This window comes from Melozone crissalis, unplaced genomic scaffold (assembly GCF_028551555.1).
Source record: "Melozone crissalis strain CALT ecotype California unplaced genomic scaffold, PUWL_Pcris_2 ptg000012l_1, whole genome shotgun sequence".
NCBI lineage: Eukaryota > Metazoa > Chordata > Aves > Passeriformes > Passerellidae > Melozone > Melozone crissalis.
In genome coordinates this window covers 10,004,573-10,018,282 of record NW_026535790.1, presented here as the reverse complement: position 1 = coordinate 10,018,282, position 13,710 = coordinate 10,004,573, and the positions used below count along the sequence as shown (strand labels likewise).

The window sequence follows — 13,710 nt, the reverse complement described above, 5'->3', positions numbered from 1 at the left end:
GCATGATTTAAAGCAAGATTATATGAATATTGCTTTATATTATTGTTAGTTTTCAAAGATTCTGGGAAATTGGTAATCCCCACTCTTTTCTACAGTCGCCTGTATCAGAAATTTTGTTTAGTACAAAGTACAAGGAAAAAAGACAAAGAGAAAGTATGAGAGAACAATCAGTGTTCCATTAAATTCTTAATGTCTTTTCTAGATACAGGCAGCTGCTGCTTTTATGAGGGAAGTGCACTCTTGCTACAAGCTCAGCATTTCTAAATTCACTGAATAATGAGATGATCTCATCAACATAAATAGATTCTTGGAATACATAATACGTTGTCAGTAGAAAGAATACCATTCCTCAAGCCCAGGCTTCTCAAGGGCATAGAAAAATCTAACTCAAGAGGTAAATGTCACTGAATATGACATGAGTGAACAAGATTCACCAACACACAAAAAACTGATTTCAACCCAAGCAAAATTCTTGAGTTAATACAGAAACAAAGGGAGAAAATATGCAAGAATTTGTGCATCTCCTGACCATGAAGTTACATGGGCTTATGGCAATCACAGACCACAGTCATGTATCAGCCATTTATCAGAATTAGTACATCATTCCGTAGTTTCAAATATGAAGAAAATATTCACAGAAACTGTCTCATATAAACAAGATAATGTACTTGGAATTTGGAAAAAAATGGAGATGTGTCACAAATAGTGTGTCAAACATTACATGACTCCCAAATGTTACTATGCAAAACTCTTAAGAGTGCTGTTTTTAAAGCAGACTTATTTTTAAAACAAATGACCTTTACCTTCAGCATTTGTTCATTTTCAGCTGCAAATAGTGAAACTGAGCCAAAGACTAACTTGAACAGCTTGAGATACAGATTGGAAAGTTCCACATTAGAGCCCATTTCTGGCAGACGATCCAGAAGATACTCCACCAAAATGGTTGCAAAGAGAGCAGAGGTAGTAGGGTTTGCCAAGAAAGAATTGGCAACAATCTATAAAAGGAAACCACAAAGAACTTATTACTGTTGTAATAAAAAGAACAAAAGGATAAATGCAATATCCATTAAAAAAAACCTTAAAATAAATTTCCTTCCCCATCTCCACTGATACCCAAGTGATTCTGTTTGTCCTCAGTGGAAAACAACAATGTATGTTGTTTCAGGTTGAATTTTAAATGGATGTTATAGGATTTGCATTCTGTAAAACAGCAGAACATTAGCACAACAAGATGAACAAAACAAGTCCATAAAGTTCAGTACTTTTCAAAAATGAAGTCCATTCATATCTTCTAAACTGATGTGTTCATGTTTGTATTGAATCACTTAGGTAAGGTTTTTTGAAAATCCATTTTTAAATTATTTTCATAGACTATTCTTTATATACACTGCTTTAAATCTCATGTGCTAAGGTCAAAATTATTATTTTTAATTCTACATCAGTCATATGTACCTCAAGGCACAAGCCCTTTCCTACATGCTGTTCATTATCAATTTAAAAAGTAAACACCAACATACCTGAAGAGCATAGTTTTTAGAGATCCTCTCCACCATGTAAGGAACAGTAGTTTGAAAGATTTCTTTAAAAGTTAAAGGGTTCATCATGGTGAACACACCAGCAAAATGCTCCAGAACTTCCTTTTCCTCTTTCATCCTGACTGTCTGACAGTTTGCTACTCGAACATACGTCTGTCCATTTCCTGCTATCTGCACCTACAGCAATTGAGAAGACCACATACACTGGTTACAGAATTTGAGTGGCTTATTCTCCATCATTCTTAAAACAGCTTTTGAAAGTAACTGAGATTTTATGGGTTTTACATGCAAGCCCCACACAAGTAAAAATTGGGCACAAGAGCCAGCCATGACAAAAATACTAAAATTGAGTGTTTTCAGAACAGATTTTAAAACTAGAAAGTTAGAAATGGAGAAAAACAACAGCAGGAGATATCAATGTATTTGTAAATTACTTAATACCCAATCAAACACATTTACATTTCATTAGTATTTTGTGTAACTACAGAAGACAAACACAGACATGTGAATGCTTCAACTGTTAGCTAAACTAGCTCTTTCAAGGAAAGACTTAATTCACTACGTGAAAGACTATTACTTCCAGTCTGACCTGCCTGCATGAACAGACAAAAATGGCTGTTGAGAAAATAATCTGTAGCTTGCAAATAGTAAGTACGTTGAAATTCACTTTTGAAATTAATTCTTCATATTGAGCATTTCTCAACAGTTGTGGTCCCAATTAAAGACTTAGTGAAAAAATACTATATGTATAATGTGTGTTTTAGCTGACAAATAAATCCTTATTAAAAGATCTAAATACAGTAACTGCACAAATAGAAGTGCTATGTGGGCAGGTTACATACCTGATAAATATCCAACGCTTGCATTGCATATTTTACCAGTTTTATATAGATCTGAGTCTCCTTAGGTTGCAACTGCTTATTAGGAATGAATTGTGCTTCTGAAAGAAGAGTAAGATAGTTCAGCATTAAAAATACTATTTGCTTTCATTCTAGAGAGGCTTTTTTCTGCAGAATTATAAGAGATAAATGCAATTAAATATGCAGTTTTACCACCAGGAGCTTTGCACGAGGTGATGCCCCACGTGATCGTCTTGACCCCACAGACCAAAGTTTTCACCAAGCTCCGGCAATCCGTGACCTGAAATGTCTGCTTGTCTTCTTTTTCTTTCTCCCCTTGCTTTTCAAACACAGCTACAGGTGCAGGGGCCACAGGAGTGGCTGGGGCAGGAGATGGGACAGGAACAGGAGCTGCATTTGCTGCTGTGGGCACTCCAGGTAAGGCGGCTTCAGCCGCCCCGAGCTCGGACTGGGGCTTGCACTTCTTAAAAATGACAGAGAGCTGGTAGCGGGCTATGGTGTGGAACTTCAGAACAAACACCTAAGGCAGAGGAGGAGAGGCAGATCAAACAGCAGAGAGGGGGAGGAAAGAAAAAGAAATAAGTTATTTCTTCAAAAATCATCTTAAATTAAGAGCACTAGTATTTCAAATCAGCATACTGAGATCAATAAAACTTTCAGGTATTTTTGAAGTCATTCAAATGACAGCAAATGTTTTTAAATGTATCAATAAACTAGTTTGCCCTCTTAGAACAATTAGTGCATCCTTGATTTTCAAAAATACAAAAAAAAAAAACTCCATATAAAGACCCTTAAAAAGGATCATTAGGTTGTCATAATTGTACAGATTGTATTGTGCCATGCCAAGAACCTATGTGAAGATCCTCTTTCAGGGCTTTAAAAAACAAACCACACCAAAAAGCACACCCATAACCAGAAGGCATTAAAAAATACAATTCTAGCATACTCCTACACAACAAAAAAATTATAACTAAAATTTAGAACAAATTTCTTTTTTAAAAAAACAAGCTACTCAAAACAGGCATTCAATTTCCTGCTTTGAAACTAGTCACTGAATGAAGCTGAGTTGACAAAGCATCTCCACTACACTTGAGATATTATCCCAGCTGCAGAGCATTTTAAAGAGCTGAAGAACTGAAGTGAAATACAATACACAGGCTGTTCCTACATATTCTCATTTCTGAAGAAAGGAGAAAGTAAAATGTGATTGACAACATACTACAAAACAGGATATCCAAGCAATTATCAAATGCTGTAAACAGATCAATACCTCCAGCATTCTCATAAGGATGTCTCTACCATTTCCATTTTCCTGTTCACTTTTAGACCGGATACAGTCTACCAAATTTAGCAGGAGCTTGCAAGACATGGTCTGGATGCTGCTTGGCAAGGATTCATCATCAATGTTCTTGGCAAACAGCTGGACAGCCAGGGAGAGGTCATTGAGAGGCAAATGCTGCCGGACGTGATGGACCAGGTCTGCCAGGGTGCTGTATGCAAGGGGTCTACAGCCAAAACAAGGAATGAGGAAAACATATTGAACACAACTAAAAATGGTGTCAATTTGACTAAACAAATAATCACTGCCTGGAGGTAGTTCCAAATTTCTCAATGTAAGTTTTCTATTTCCATATGCAAACCCAGAGCTCACAAGGCCTTTTTGGTTACAGGAGGAAATTTTAAGCTGTGCAATTTAACCCATGATGCATCAATCTATCCCACAACTCTGGTATTGCCTCTCTGATCTTTCTTCCTTCACTGCAGAACATTCTACTACATATTTTCATCTACATGCAGTTAACATGCATGTTAGCCATATTTTGAGCAGTGCTGGTAATCTGTTTCATAATCATAAATTATTCTAGCAGAGAAAATATTTCTAAATCTAACACATGTTGTCAGTAAGGTACATTTGATAACTAAATAAAAAGAAATCATTCTCCTAGTTCAGATACTAATTTGGTCAGCAAGCTCACCTAAAATTTAGACTGTTGAAGACACAGAATGGTATTCTCTCCATTTACTTTTTCAATTGCAAAGAAGTTAGTTTTAAAGCATTCATTGACAAAACAGTTTAAATCTCATTCAGATTTTACACCAGACATAAGATTTAGAGTGTTTCATGAAATATTGGGCAGATACTGAGTTGGTTTCCATGTTTTTGTTGTCCTCCACAATTCAAAAAACTGAAATCATCTTCATTCACCCATTTTTCTTATTTTGTCCTACACTCACATTACTATGCTCTGCCATCAGTGTTAAACAAAAGCCACCATTACAGCAGCAGAAGCTCTGCCAATAAAGCAATCTAGTAAAATTAGTCATTTGAAGCAAAGATTTAGGACCCTATACAGAAGCTGCTGTAAATATTAATGATTTTCAAGCAGCCCTGGCAGGCACTCAGATCATTACTCTGAACTTTCTCATACCTCAGCGTCTCCCGGGCAGTGTACCCAGAGCCAATCAGTATAGATTCATCAAACAGCTTGTCCATGCATGGAATAAACTCTACAATTTAAAAAACAGAAATATGAAAAAGCCATACACAACAATTGGCAAAGGAAATAATCAAAATAAGATAGTTAAGCATGAGATCACTTAACTTCGGTATTTAAACCTGAAGTTAGAAAGTGATTTTATCCACAAATTAATTCCTGAAGCTTCTAAAAGGCAGTAGCATTTACAAGGAAGTTTTCAAACAATCTCTTGTGACTGTCTACTCCATTGACACTTGTCCCTTGGGTAACACTGCAGTACCCAGTCAAAGACAATTATATTTGCAAAGAGAAAAAAGTGCTCAGGTTATTTACAACTTTGAAAAACTTTTTGTATATAACTAATGAGTTACTGTAAATGACAAATTGGGCAACCCTGCACACAACAATTCCATTTGGTCTGGTATCTTGTGATAGTCCAATATAAATAAGTAATCTGCATCTAGAATTGACAGAAATAGCAGAAATCTTTCCAGTTTACAGGTACACTTGTAAAAAGTGCTACATACGGCTCCTCAGGTCTGTTGTCAGGATGTGCTTAGCAGCAATCAGGAGCTCCTTCCTGAGGTGTGCTGTTTCAGCTGGACAATTGGAGAGCAGCTGCAACATTCCTTTTACCATTTGCTGAGAATATTTAGCCACTAATTCCTACAATAAAAAGAGTAACATGAGTACAACTACTACAACGTTCTATTCTTAAGGTTGGTGTTACATTTGCAAAATAGCACTCCATTAAAATTCACTAGTTTCTCTTGCAAAATCTCATCCTAAAACTAAAACACAGTAGTCATTCCATAAATGCCCAGGGAGGAGGGATGGCATATTTTAACTTTGTATTCATATGAGGATACTTTTGAAAGGATAACCAAGTACAGCTCCACCTCCAGATATTCTACAGAAATGCTCCCATCTCCAACCCCTCATGCATTGCAGACATGCAGGTCACTTGCCTGCCATAAAGCAACTAGAAACCTGATGCATTAAGTACCAAAGTATTAAAAATTCATCCTACCTGGTAAATTCTGATAATGTAAGCCAAGAAAGACAATGTTTTAATCTGAGCAGCGATGAAATCAGCATACAACTCCTTGTTATAAAGTTTATGTTGTCTGAAATTAAACAGAACAGTGGTTACAATTTTCTTCCTCCCCTTTAGTACCTCCACTCAGAAAATTCAGTGAAGCTTCAAATTACATAATCTTGTAATGAAGTTCTTGCTTCAATCTTGCTTCAAAGAGAATACAATCTCTCTGGAAGAGCCCATTTTCAGCAAGCCCTCTGCCATTCAGATTCCCAGCAGCACCTTCCTACAGAAAGCCAAGCCAATACAAAGCAGCACACATTGGCTCAGCTCCCCTAACTGGGGCCAATTTTTCTCCAGGCAATATTCCCTCCCATAGACTTGTCTGTCTCTCTCAAGCTCCAACCACTTAACCAGGTCATCCAGGCAGACAGGGAAAGGCAGAGATCTTGCTCCCACTGCCCTGACCAGAACCCCTTGCTGCTCTTTAGAAGCATCCCTCTCTGAGGCAGGAAAAGCAGTGCCTATCCCTGACACATCACAAGGCCTCATGTAAGCTACACCTTGAAGAGCACAGATCCATCATTGATGGCATGGAAAAAGATTAAACAATGGCAAATGTCCACACTCCCAGAGTCTTAATCACTGTCTGTGACAATGTGGATTTTCATCAGAAACTCTATCTTAAAAAAAACTTGCTATCAAATAATAAACTGGCACCTACTGCACAACTGTGGACTTTACCAACGACATACAATGCCAATAACTTCACCTACAGAACCTTGGTAATTTTTAGTCAAATAATCATTGCTACTTTTGAGATTAAAAGCATAAGACCAGAATAAAAAATCACAAGATAGAAGACAAAAATATTTTGAGCAATATTGAATGATAGATTTAAGTAGTTTATCTCAAATATCATCAAAATACTGTTAAATGCTCTTACCTTGCTTGAGCAGAAACTTGTATTATAATAGTGTTCATAATCAAGGGCACAAATTCAGCTACTACATTATGAATGTTCAGTTTGTAGAGCTTAAAAAAAAGAAAGTATTATTAGAGAAATTCACAAGTCACACTTGCAGCAAATTACTGGAGAGCTAATCAGAAAAAAAAATTAAGACATCTCACCAGCTTTATTTTTAGATGATATTTTAATTTCAAAAGTATATCACATTCATTTTTGCTAATATGATAGCCAACAGAAGTTTCATGAGCTGTTCAGTAATGAAGTATTTACATACAAAATACTGAAGTGTACTAACCTGATACATGAGAACAACAATAATAGGTAGCTCAGCCAAGACCTTCAGTGATAAAGATCCTCTGGGAATTATTGAATGCTGAAAGAAAGAATACATGCTTTATAAACAGTCTAATTATTAATTCAAAACAGTATGTAAACCACATTTTTACAGAAACTGCTCATTTTAGTAGCACTATATTTAACAATAACATTTTTCAAACACAAGGCATTGGTTATTACATTAAATAAAAATCCTGTCATTACAGCTGCATAGAAAATATCTGGAAAGTTTCAATCAGCTTCTATAGAAAAGTTTTGATAAGAAAAACAAGCCAAAATAAAGTCTGCTATTTTTGCCTGGCATTATGATCTGTGGTCTGTGCTACAGAGCCCCCAGCTAAGAGCAGTCAGAACACTCACTGTCCTCGTTTCACTGTCCTCTCGCTCTGGGTTCACCTTCACCACAATGGTTGTAATCATGCCAACCATCTCAGGAGTGGGAACAGTGTTCTCTGGAATCACCTGAGGGTTCTCAAAGTACCGATTCTACAAGCAAAGAGCAGAAGAAAAATACCACAATGCCAGTGACAGTGGAAAGGCCATCCATCTCCTCAGAACTCCCCCAGTAATTCTCCCCTGGAGCAGTTTTCTCCTCTGTGCAATGATGTTTGCACTGCAGCATCTTCCCCAGGCCAGGCACACACCCTGCAACCTCCCCTCCAGACAGAGCAGAAAACGTCCCCCAGCCAAGGAGGAGCTAAAGGAAAACATCCCAAGAGTTACTCTGTATCAGGGAGGGAGGATCAGACTGGAGCCTCCCTCCATGGCCTCACCCTTCCCTCAAAAACAGACACATTTGGGTACCTGGAGACAACTTCAGCCAAACTCACCCTGCTGCAGAACTCCAGCTCATCTCCATCTTCTCCTACCACTAACAGCGAGCCAGAAACACAAGGTTTTCCAAAGCAAAATCTAAATGTCTCCATTTTTAGACATAGTTTTGATAAATGGATTCACTAATACTATATTTACTTTGTATCACTAGATGCAAAATAATTATGTATCTATTAGAGATAAAATTAAGAAATAAAAACTATTTTTCTGACTACAGCAAGGGTGATGTAAGAAATAAAAAGCTTACCACTACTTTTGGAAGTTCCTTGTAAATCTGTTTCACAAAGTCCAAAAAATGATGAATCTAGGAAGGAAGAAGTCAGTTGCCGTAAAGAAAGTTTTTAAATGAATTTTAAAACCACAATTTTAGAATCTCTGTATTAACAGTACAAATATATAAAACTCCACTCAGTACAGCACATTTTTCATGATAATTGAAAAAAATCTGAAAGTGTTCTCCTACCTCCTTCTGCTTTGTTAGTATTCATTCAAATTTCACTTGGAAAGAATCTGATCTACCTATCAACTTTACATAGTTCCAATACAGTGTTGTTAGGTACAATTACTATGAAAAAACTAAGTCTTTCCAAGAGAAAATCAAGGCAAAAAGCAAGATAATAACAATGCAAACTTCCAAATTCCCCTTGATGAGTCACAGAAAAGAGGGGAGGCAGGGGGAAGTCAACCAGAGTAAATTCCTTTTTCAGGATTTTCCTTTACAAACTAAAAGGGCATCAATTCTCTTCCTTTGTGTGGGAATTGTATTCCTTAGACTGCTCATATTGCCCATAAACATTTAAACCAAGTACAGCTAAGCTTTAACAGTTTGGTTTTTTCCCCAAGTGCTAGCATTATGCAAACCTCTTTTAAAAATCAGTTTAAGATTTAAAAAAGGGGAAAAAATTAAACATATGGTTACCACAACAGGTCAGACAACATAAAAGGACAACAGCAAAACAAACCAGTCAACCCAGGTGAACAAAACAGCAATTCTGAAGAGCATGGCAGCAAGTTTTATACCATGTAACAAGAGTTATGACTTACTTCTTGAGTGATTGCTGGTCGGAACTGTTTGTGCAATTCAATAATTATTCTTAAGCAAATCAGTACATTTTCCTCATTCTCAGTCTGGAAAACAAAAAAGAAACTTTTTAGTGATCTCACTGCTGAATTCTCCAAGTACTCAGTGGGTACTTCAAAATCCTGTAAAATTACACTCTTCTCAACAGTGTGAAGTGCCCCATTAATATGGTTTGTGTGAGCAAAATAGCTTTCCTTGGATACCCTGCAGTCCCAGAGTTTGGCTGAAATTAAATCTACCCCTGGGGGAGTAAAACCCAGACATTTCAACCACTCTGTACCATCAGGTCTGCTCCCATGAGAGTGCTGTGAATTCCTAGACAGAAAACAAACTCCCAAGAATCAGCTATTTGCCAGAAAATCCCACCCAGCATAAGAACAACTCCCTGCTTTTGTAAAATCCAAGTTTCTAAAGGGCAGAAGAGAACAGGCAAAAAACCTGTAGGTGGTAAGAGAGGGCATGGGTGAAGCTTAAATAGAATGTGTTTCCATTCCTGCAGCACAGCTATTGAAAATCCCACCCCAGCAAACTCTGAAGATGAAGAAAGCAGAGGAAAATATTTCAGAAAAGTACCTCCAGAAATCTGAACATCACAGACAGGATATTTTTGGTATGAAGACGAAGATGTTCATTTGTTGGTATTCTGTGAATTATTTCAAGCACAAGCTTCCGGAGTTGCTGTAGAAAAAGAGAAAAAAAAAAGGAAAAATAATGATATGACGGAAATTTTTGAAAAGCCCAAAAAACCCAACAATTAGTTACAGCATCTTTTTCAGCTTAATAATTCTGCATGTTGAAATAGAAAAAAAAGCCATTTTATTTCATGTAGACATAGGCTTGAACAAAGACATCACTCTTCCTACTACCCACCTATGTGAATGAAGCAAATTTAACTAATTTACACTTGGAAAATCAGACTTTTTTTAAGGAATGCAATTTTAAGAATTTAATGACAAAGATTCAACTTTTGCCTTTCATTCCTAACCTTCAGTAAAGTCAGTAACTTGCAACAATGTGCAATATTTGAGTAAGAAAGCTTATTCTGTTGCACCTAGTTTTCCTCCTTTTCCACAGCAGCACAGATTAGCAAAGTTTATAAGTAACTCATTTAGAAACAGGACTTTTTCAGTTCCACTCCAAATGACAGCTCTAATTTTAGCAAGTCTTAAATCATTTCATTAGGTTAATCAAGGACAGCAAAAAGGCAGGAAATGCTCCACACAGCTTACCTGTGCTGGCTTCTCCTGCAGAAACTGAACTTCCCCATCCTGTAGAAAGGTGAGAAACCGAGGGATGATGTGTTCCAGGAATGTAGAATATTGAGGGGATGATGTCACATTCTAATTAAGAACAAAAAATGCAGAGTTATAGACATCACACAGATTACATTCAGTTACATTCAAAGCCACTATTAACATTTTCAGTGAATCTTGAATAGATTCAGTGACTAAGTATCTGCTGACACTGAAGAACCACGTGAGTTCCAAGAGAACATTAGCAAAACAAATACAATTCCTTCCCTACTGAAGGGAAGAGCAAAGAGAATCAACTAAATCTTCAGATTCTAACAGGTCACCAGACTAAGCAGTCAAAACTATTATTTTAGTCAGATAAATTGTTTCAGAAATAGCTTAAGCAGATAAAAAAACTCCACAAGAATGATTTTAGTTTGCTATAACTTCAGAACAGGCACATAACAACTAAGTATTCAACTAAAGTAGAATTTCTGCTAACACAAGGCTGGGTTAACTTGTGTTTCACATTTTCTCTGCTGCTCATCTAAAAAGATGGTCCATCACCATGCAAAAGATGTCACTGGAGACATCTCCACTCCTGATGTCAGATTCTGCATCTGACAACTCCTCTCTCACTTCCACACCATGGAATACTCAGAGGAATCAGAAGGGCCTCTGTTTCACAAGAACACAATACTCATTTGAACTAAATAAAAGAAAGCTTTAAATACAGGCATTTCATAGCACTCAAAAATAGAAGAAAAATATCTTACTTCACTTTTATTTAAATGCTTAATGAATAAAGATTTAGCAATGAAAGCTCACTAAGTCCAAATGTAATTCTTCAACAACCTGGTTAATTCCTAAATACAAACCTAGAATCAATGACTTGTAACCATATAAATCATTAGTCTCAGGATACTACTATTAATATTTTAACTGCATAACATCAGAAATTCAATTAATATACATTAAGCACAAGAAAGGCTGCCATTGCAGAAAGTTAGGGGAGTTTTGTTGCTTGGGGTTATCTTTTCATTTACCTCAAAATTCTCACTGACTTCTTGCATCATTTTCAATTTGGTTTCATCAGCTGAAAATGGAAATTCAAGCAGAAAAATGTGAGTGTAAAACTAGGTCATGAAAGAAATCAACAAACTCATTGATCAAAGAAGCAATCAGATCTTATCAGTTTTGCCATCACTGCCCAATTATAATACACACAGTTCTCTCAAACAACCACCACACAACTGCACACACACACACATTTCACTCACTTTGGCTCACATAAGTGTTTCTCATCATTTTGCTTCTTCAAAAATCAAAACTCAAACAAATTACAAAGTGAATTTGACAGATTTCATTGTCTCTTTCGTCAACTGTCCAAACAAGTCTGCAACACTTGTGAAACTAACTAATGAACAGCTGCAATTTACAAGAAAAAAAAGTCTCTTACGTGTATTGACATCTGTAAGAGCAGCCACAAACTGAAGGTATTTTTTCATCAAAGTGGTTTGGTCCACCACCGTAGGCCCTTGTGCTGAAACAAATGCCATCTTGGAGGAGTAAAGATCAGCTTTCAGTACATAAAATCAAGATCAGCACACCTACAAAAGAATACAGAAGTATTTGTCAGTTTACACGGTTTGTAAGCAGCAGCTATCCCACTGCCTACATCCATTCTTCTAACATATTGAAGAGGACCACCTTTTCCAAAAACAACAACTGTAACATTTAACTTACAAATACAACACCAAGCATGCAGAGCAGTCATTGTGACAGGAGTGCACTAATAGATAAAGGGGATTATTGAGCTCTTCACAGAACCATTCCCGTGTTTTGCGCGGTTTCCTGTCCCAGCAGCAGGCTCCAGGCTCAGGGATGCTCCTGACACCGCTCACCTGTCACCACCTGCCCTCTGCCCCAAACCTGCAGCTCCCCTCGGACACACCCTGCGGGACTCGCTGCCAGGGGCGCCTGCAGCTGTCCTGCCGCCACAAGCTGCCCGTCTCGCTCCTAAAGAAACGTAAAATCACGTCTGGCTTCAGAGACCGGCGATCTCCCTCCTCCCCTGGGGGACCCCCGTCAGTTTCGCTCCGGCCAGGTCCGGCCGAGCCAGCCCGGGACCCTGCGCCCTCACCTTCCCCGCCGCAGCGCTGCTCGCCCGGGTCGCTCCCCGCTGCCAGGGCGCCGTCACGCCGAGCCCATCTCCGCCCTACGAACACGGGCACCGTGAGCGGCCGCAGCGGCGCTTCCCCGTCCCTCAGCCCTCCCGGTGCCGCGCTCGGCCCCAGGCCTCCGGCGGGGCCCCTCCTGCCCGCAGCGCGCCGCTCCCGCCTCCCCCGCCCCGCTCCACCGCGCCCAGGCCCGGGCCCACCGGGGCACCGCCGCTCCGCTCCTCACCCCGCGGCTCCCCGGGTGCGCCCGGCCGCGGCCCCCCGGCTCCCTCCTTTGTTGCTCCCGGAGGCCGCCGGCAGCGCATGGGCGCGACGGAAGCGCCCGAGCTCAGTTCCGGCCGCCTCCTCCCGGTGCCGCCTCCCGCGCCTCTCCCCGGGCGGAGGCGGGCGCGGCGCCGCCCGCTCCCTTCGCCGGCCCCGCGAGCCTCGCACGGCCCCGCCTTGACCCGCCCCGGCTGGGCTCCTGAGGCCAGCCCCGCCCGTCCCCGCGGCCCCGGCGGCTCCGCTGACCGCCGCTAACAGCGGGCCAGGGGGTACCGGGGCAGAGGCCGCCGCGGCGGTGCCTCCGGCCAGGGCACGGCCCACCCCGCCCCGCCGGTGCCCCCGGGGAGCGCGGCACCGCAGGAAGCGAAGCGCGCAGAGAAACTGATCCGCCAGCAGAAACAGAACGGCGGCCCCGAGCGAGAAAGGGCTTCCAATGTTGAGTTTAAGAAAATAAAAAGCTTGCAAGTGAACGAATTAAAACCAAAAGGTACAAAACAAAACAGGAAAAAACAAAATAAAACGACAAAAAAACAACACCGGAAAACCACATTCCGGCGCTTTTGCTGTCGCCTCTCTCCAGCAGCGTGCCCGTTACAGGCCGTTCGGAGCGCTGCGGGACCGGTAACAGCAGCCGAAGCGCCCCCGGCAGAGCCATCCCCGCACCACCGCAGGAATACTTCATTTATATGTGCTTGCCGCAACCAAAGCGCGGCACAAACCCCTTCCCGAACGCTCCGGGATGTCCCCACTCTCCCGGCAGATGGGAGGCATTTGTGGGTTTTATTGACTATTTGTTTAAACCGCCGGCGGCTCTGCATCCCGGCGGCGCTGCGATCCCTCGGTAGCTGCCCCCGGGAGAGGCGGGCCGGGCGCTGCCGCGGGGGAGCGCACCGGGGGCGCGG

General features: G+C 40.4%; 1 protein-coding gene across 3 annotated transcripts in view; it reads right to left on the bottom strand.

The window, feature by feature from the left end:
• The window catches only part of TRRAP (transformation/transcription domain associated protein), a 75,094-nt gene extending 62,514 nt beyond the window's left edge, over nucleotides 1–12,580 (bottom strand). For all 3 annotated transcript variants that reach the window (XM_054271234.1, XM_054271235.1, XM_054271236.1), the window contains exons 1-18: nucleotides 12,508–12,580; nucleotides 11,824–11,974; nucleotides 11,411–11,460; nucleotides 10,362–10,472; nucleotides 9,706–9,810; nucleotides 9,096–9,179; nucleotides 8,299–8,355; nucleotides 7,578–7,703; nucleotides 7,177–7,254; nucleotides 6,858–6,946; nucleotides 5,903–5,999; nucleotides 5,400–5,538; nucleotides 4,825–4,903; nucleotides 3,666–3,900; nucleotides 2,588–2,915; nucleotides 2,378–2,475; nucleotides 1,518–1,712; nucleotides 804–995 (exon numbers count right to left, since the gene is read on the bottom strand). In XM_054271234.1, the coding sequence (XP_054127209.1) occupies nucleotides 804–995; nucleotides 1,518–1,712; nucleotides 2,378–2,475; nucleotides 2,588–2,915; nucleotides 3,666–3,900; nucleotides 4,825–4,903; nucleotides 5,400–5,538; nucleotides 5,903–5,999; nucleotides 6,858–6,946; nucleotides 7,177–7,254; nucleotides 7,578–7,703; nucleotides 8,299–8,355; nucleotides 9,096–9,179; nucleotides 9,706–9,810; nucleotides 10,362–10,472; nucleotides 11,411–11,460; nucleotides 11,824–11,923 (2,163 nt within the window). In that variant the 5' untranslated portion in view covers nucleotides 11,924–11,974; nucleotides 12,508–12,580. The remainder of the gene's footprint in view (nucleotides 1–803; nucleotides 996–1,517; nucleotides 1,713–2,377; nucleotides 2,476–2,587; nucleotides 2,916–3,665; nucleotides 3,901–4,824; nucleotides 4,904–5,399; nucleotides 5,539–5,902; nucleotides 6,000–6,857; nucleotides 6,947–7,176; nucleotides 7,255–7,577; nucleotides 7,704–8,298; nucleotides 8,356–9,095; nucleotides 9,180–9,705; nucleotides 9,811–10,361; nucleotides 10,473–11,410; nucleotides 11,461–11,823; nucleotides 11,975–12,507) is intronic.
• Nucleotides 12,581–13,710: the final 1,130 nt, after the last annotated feature.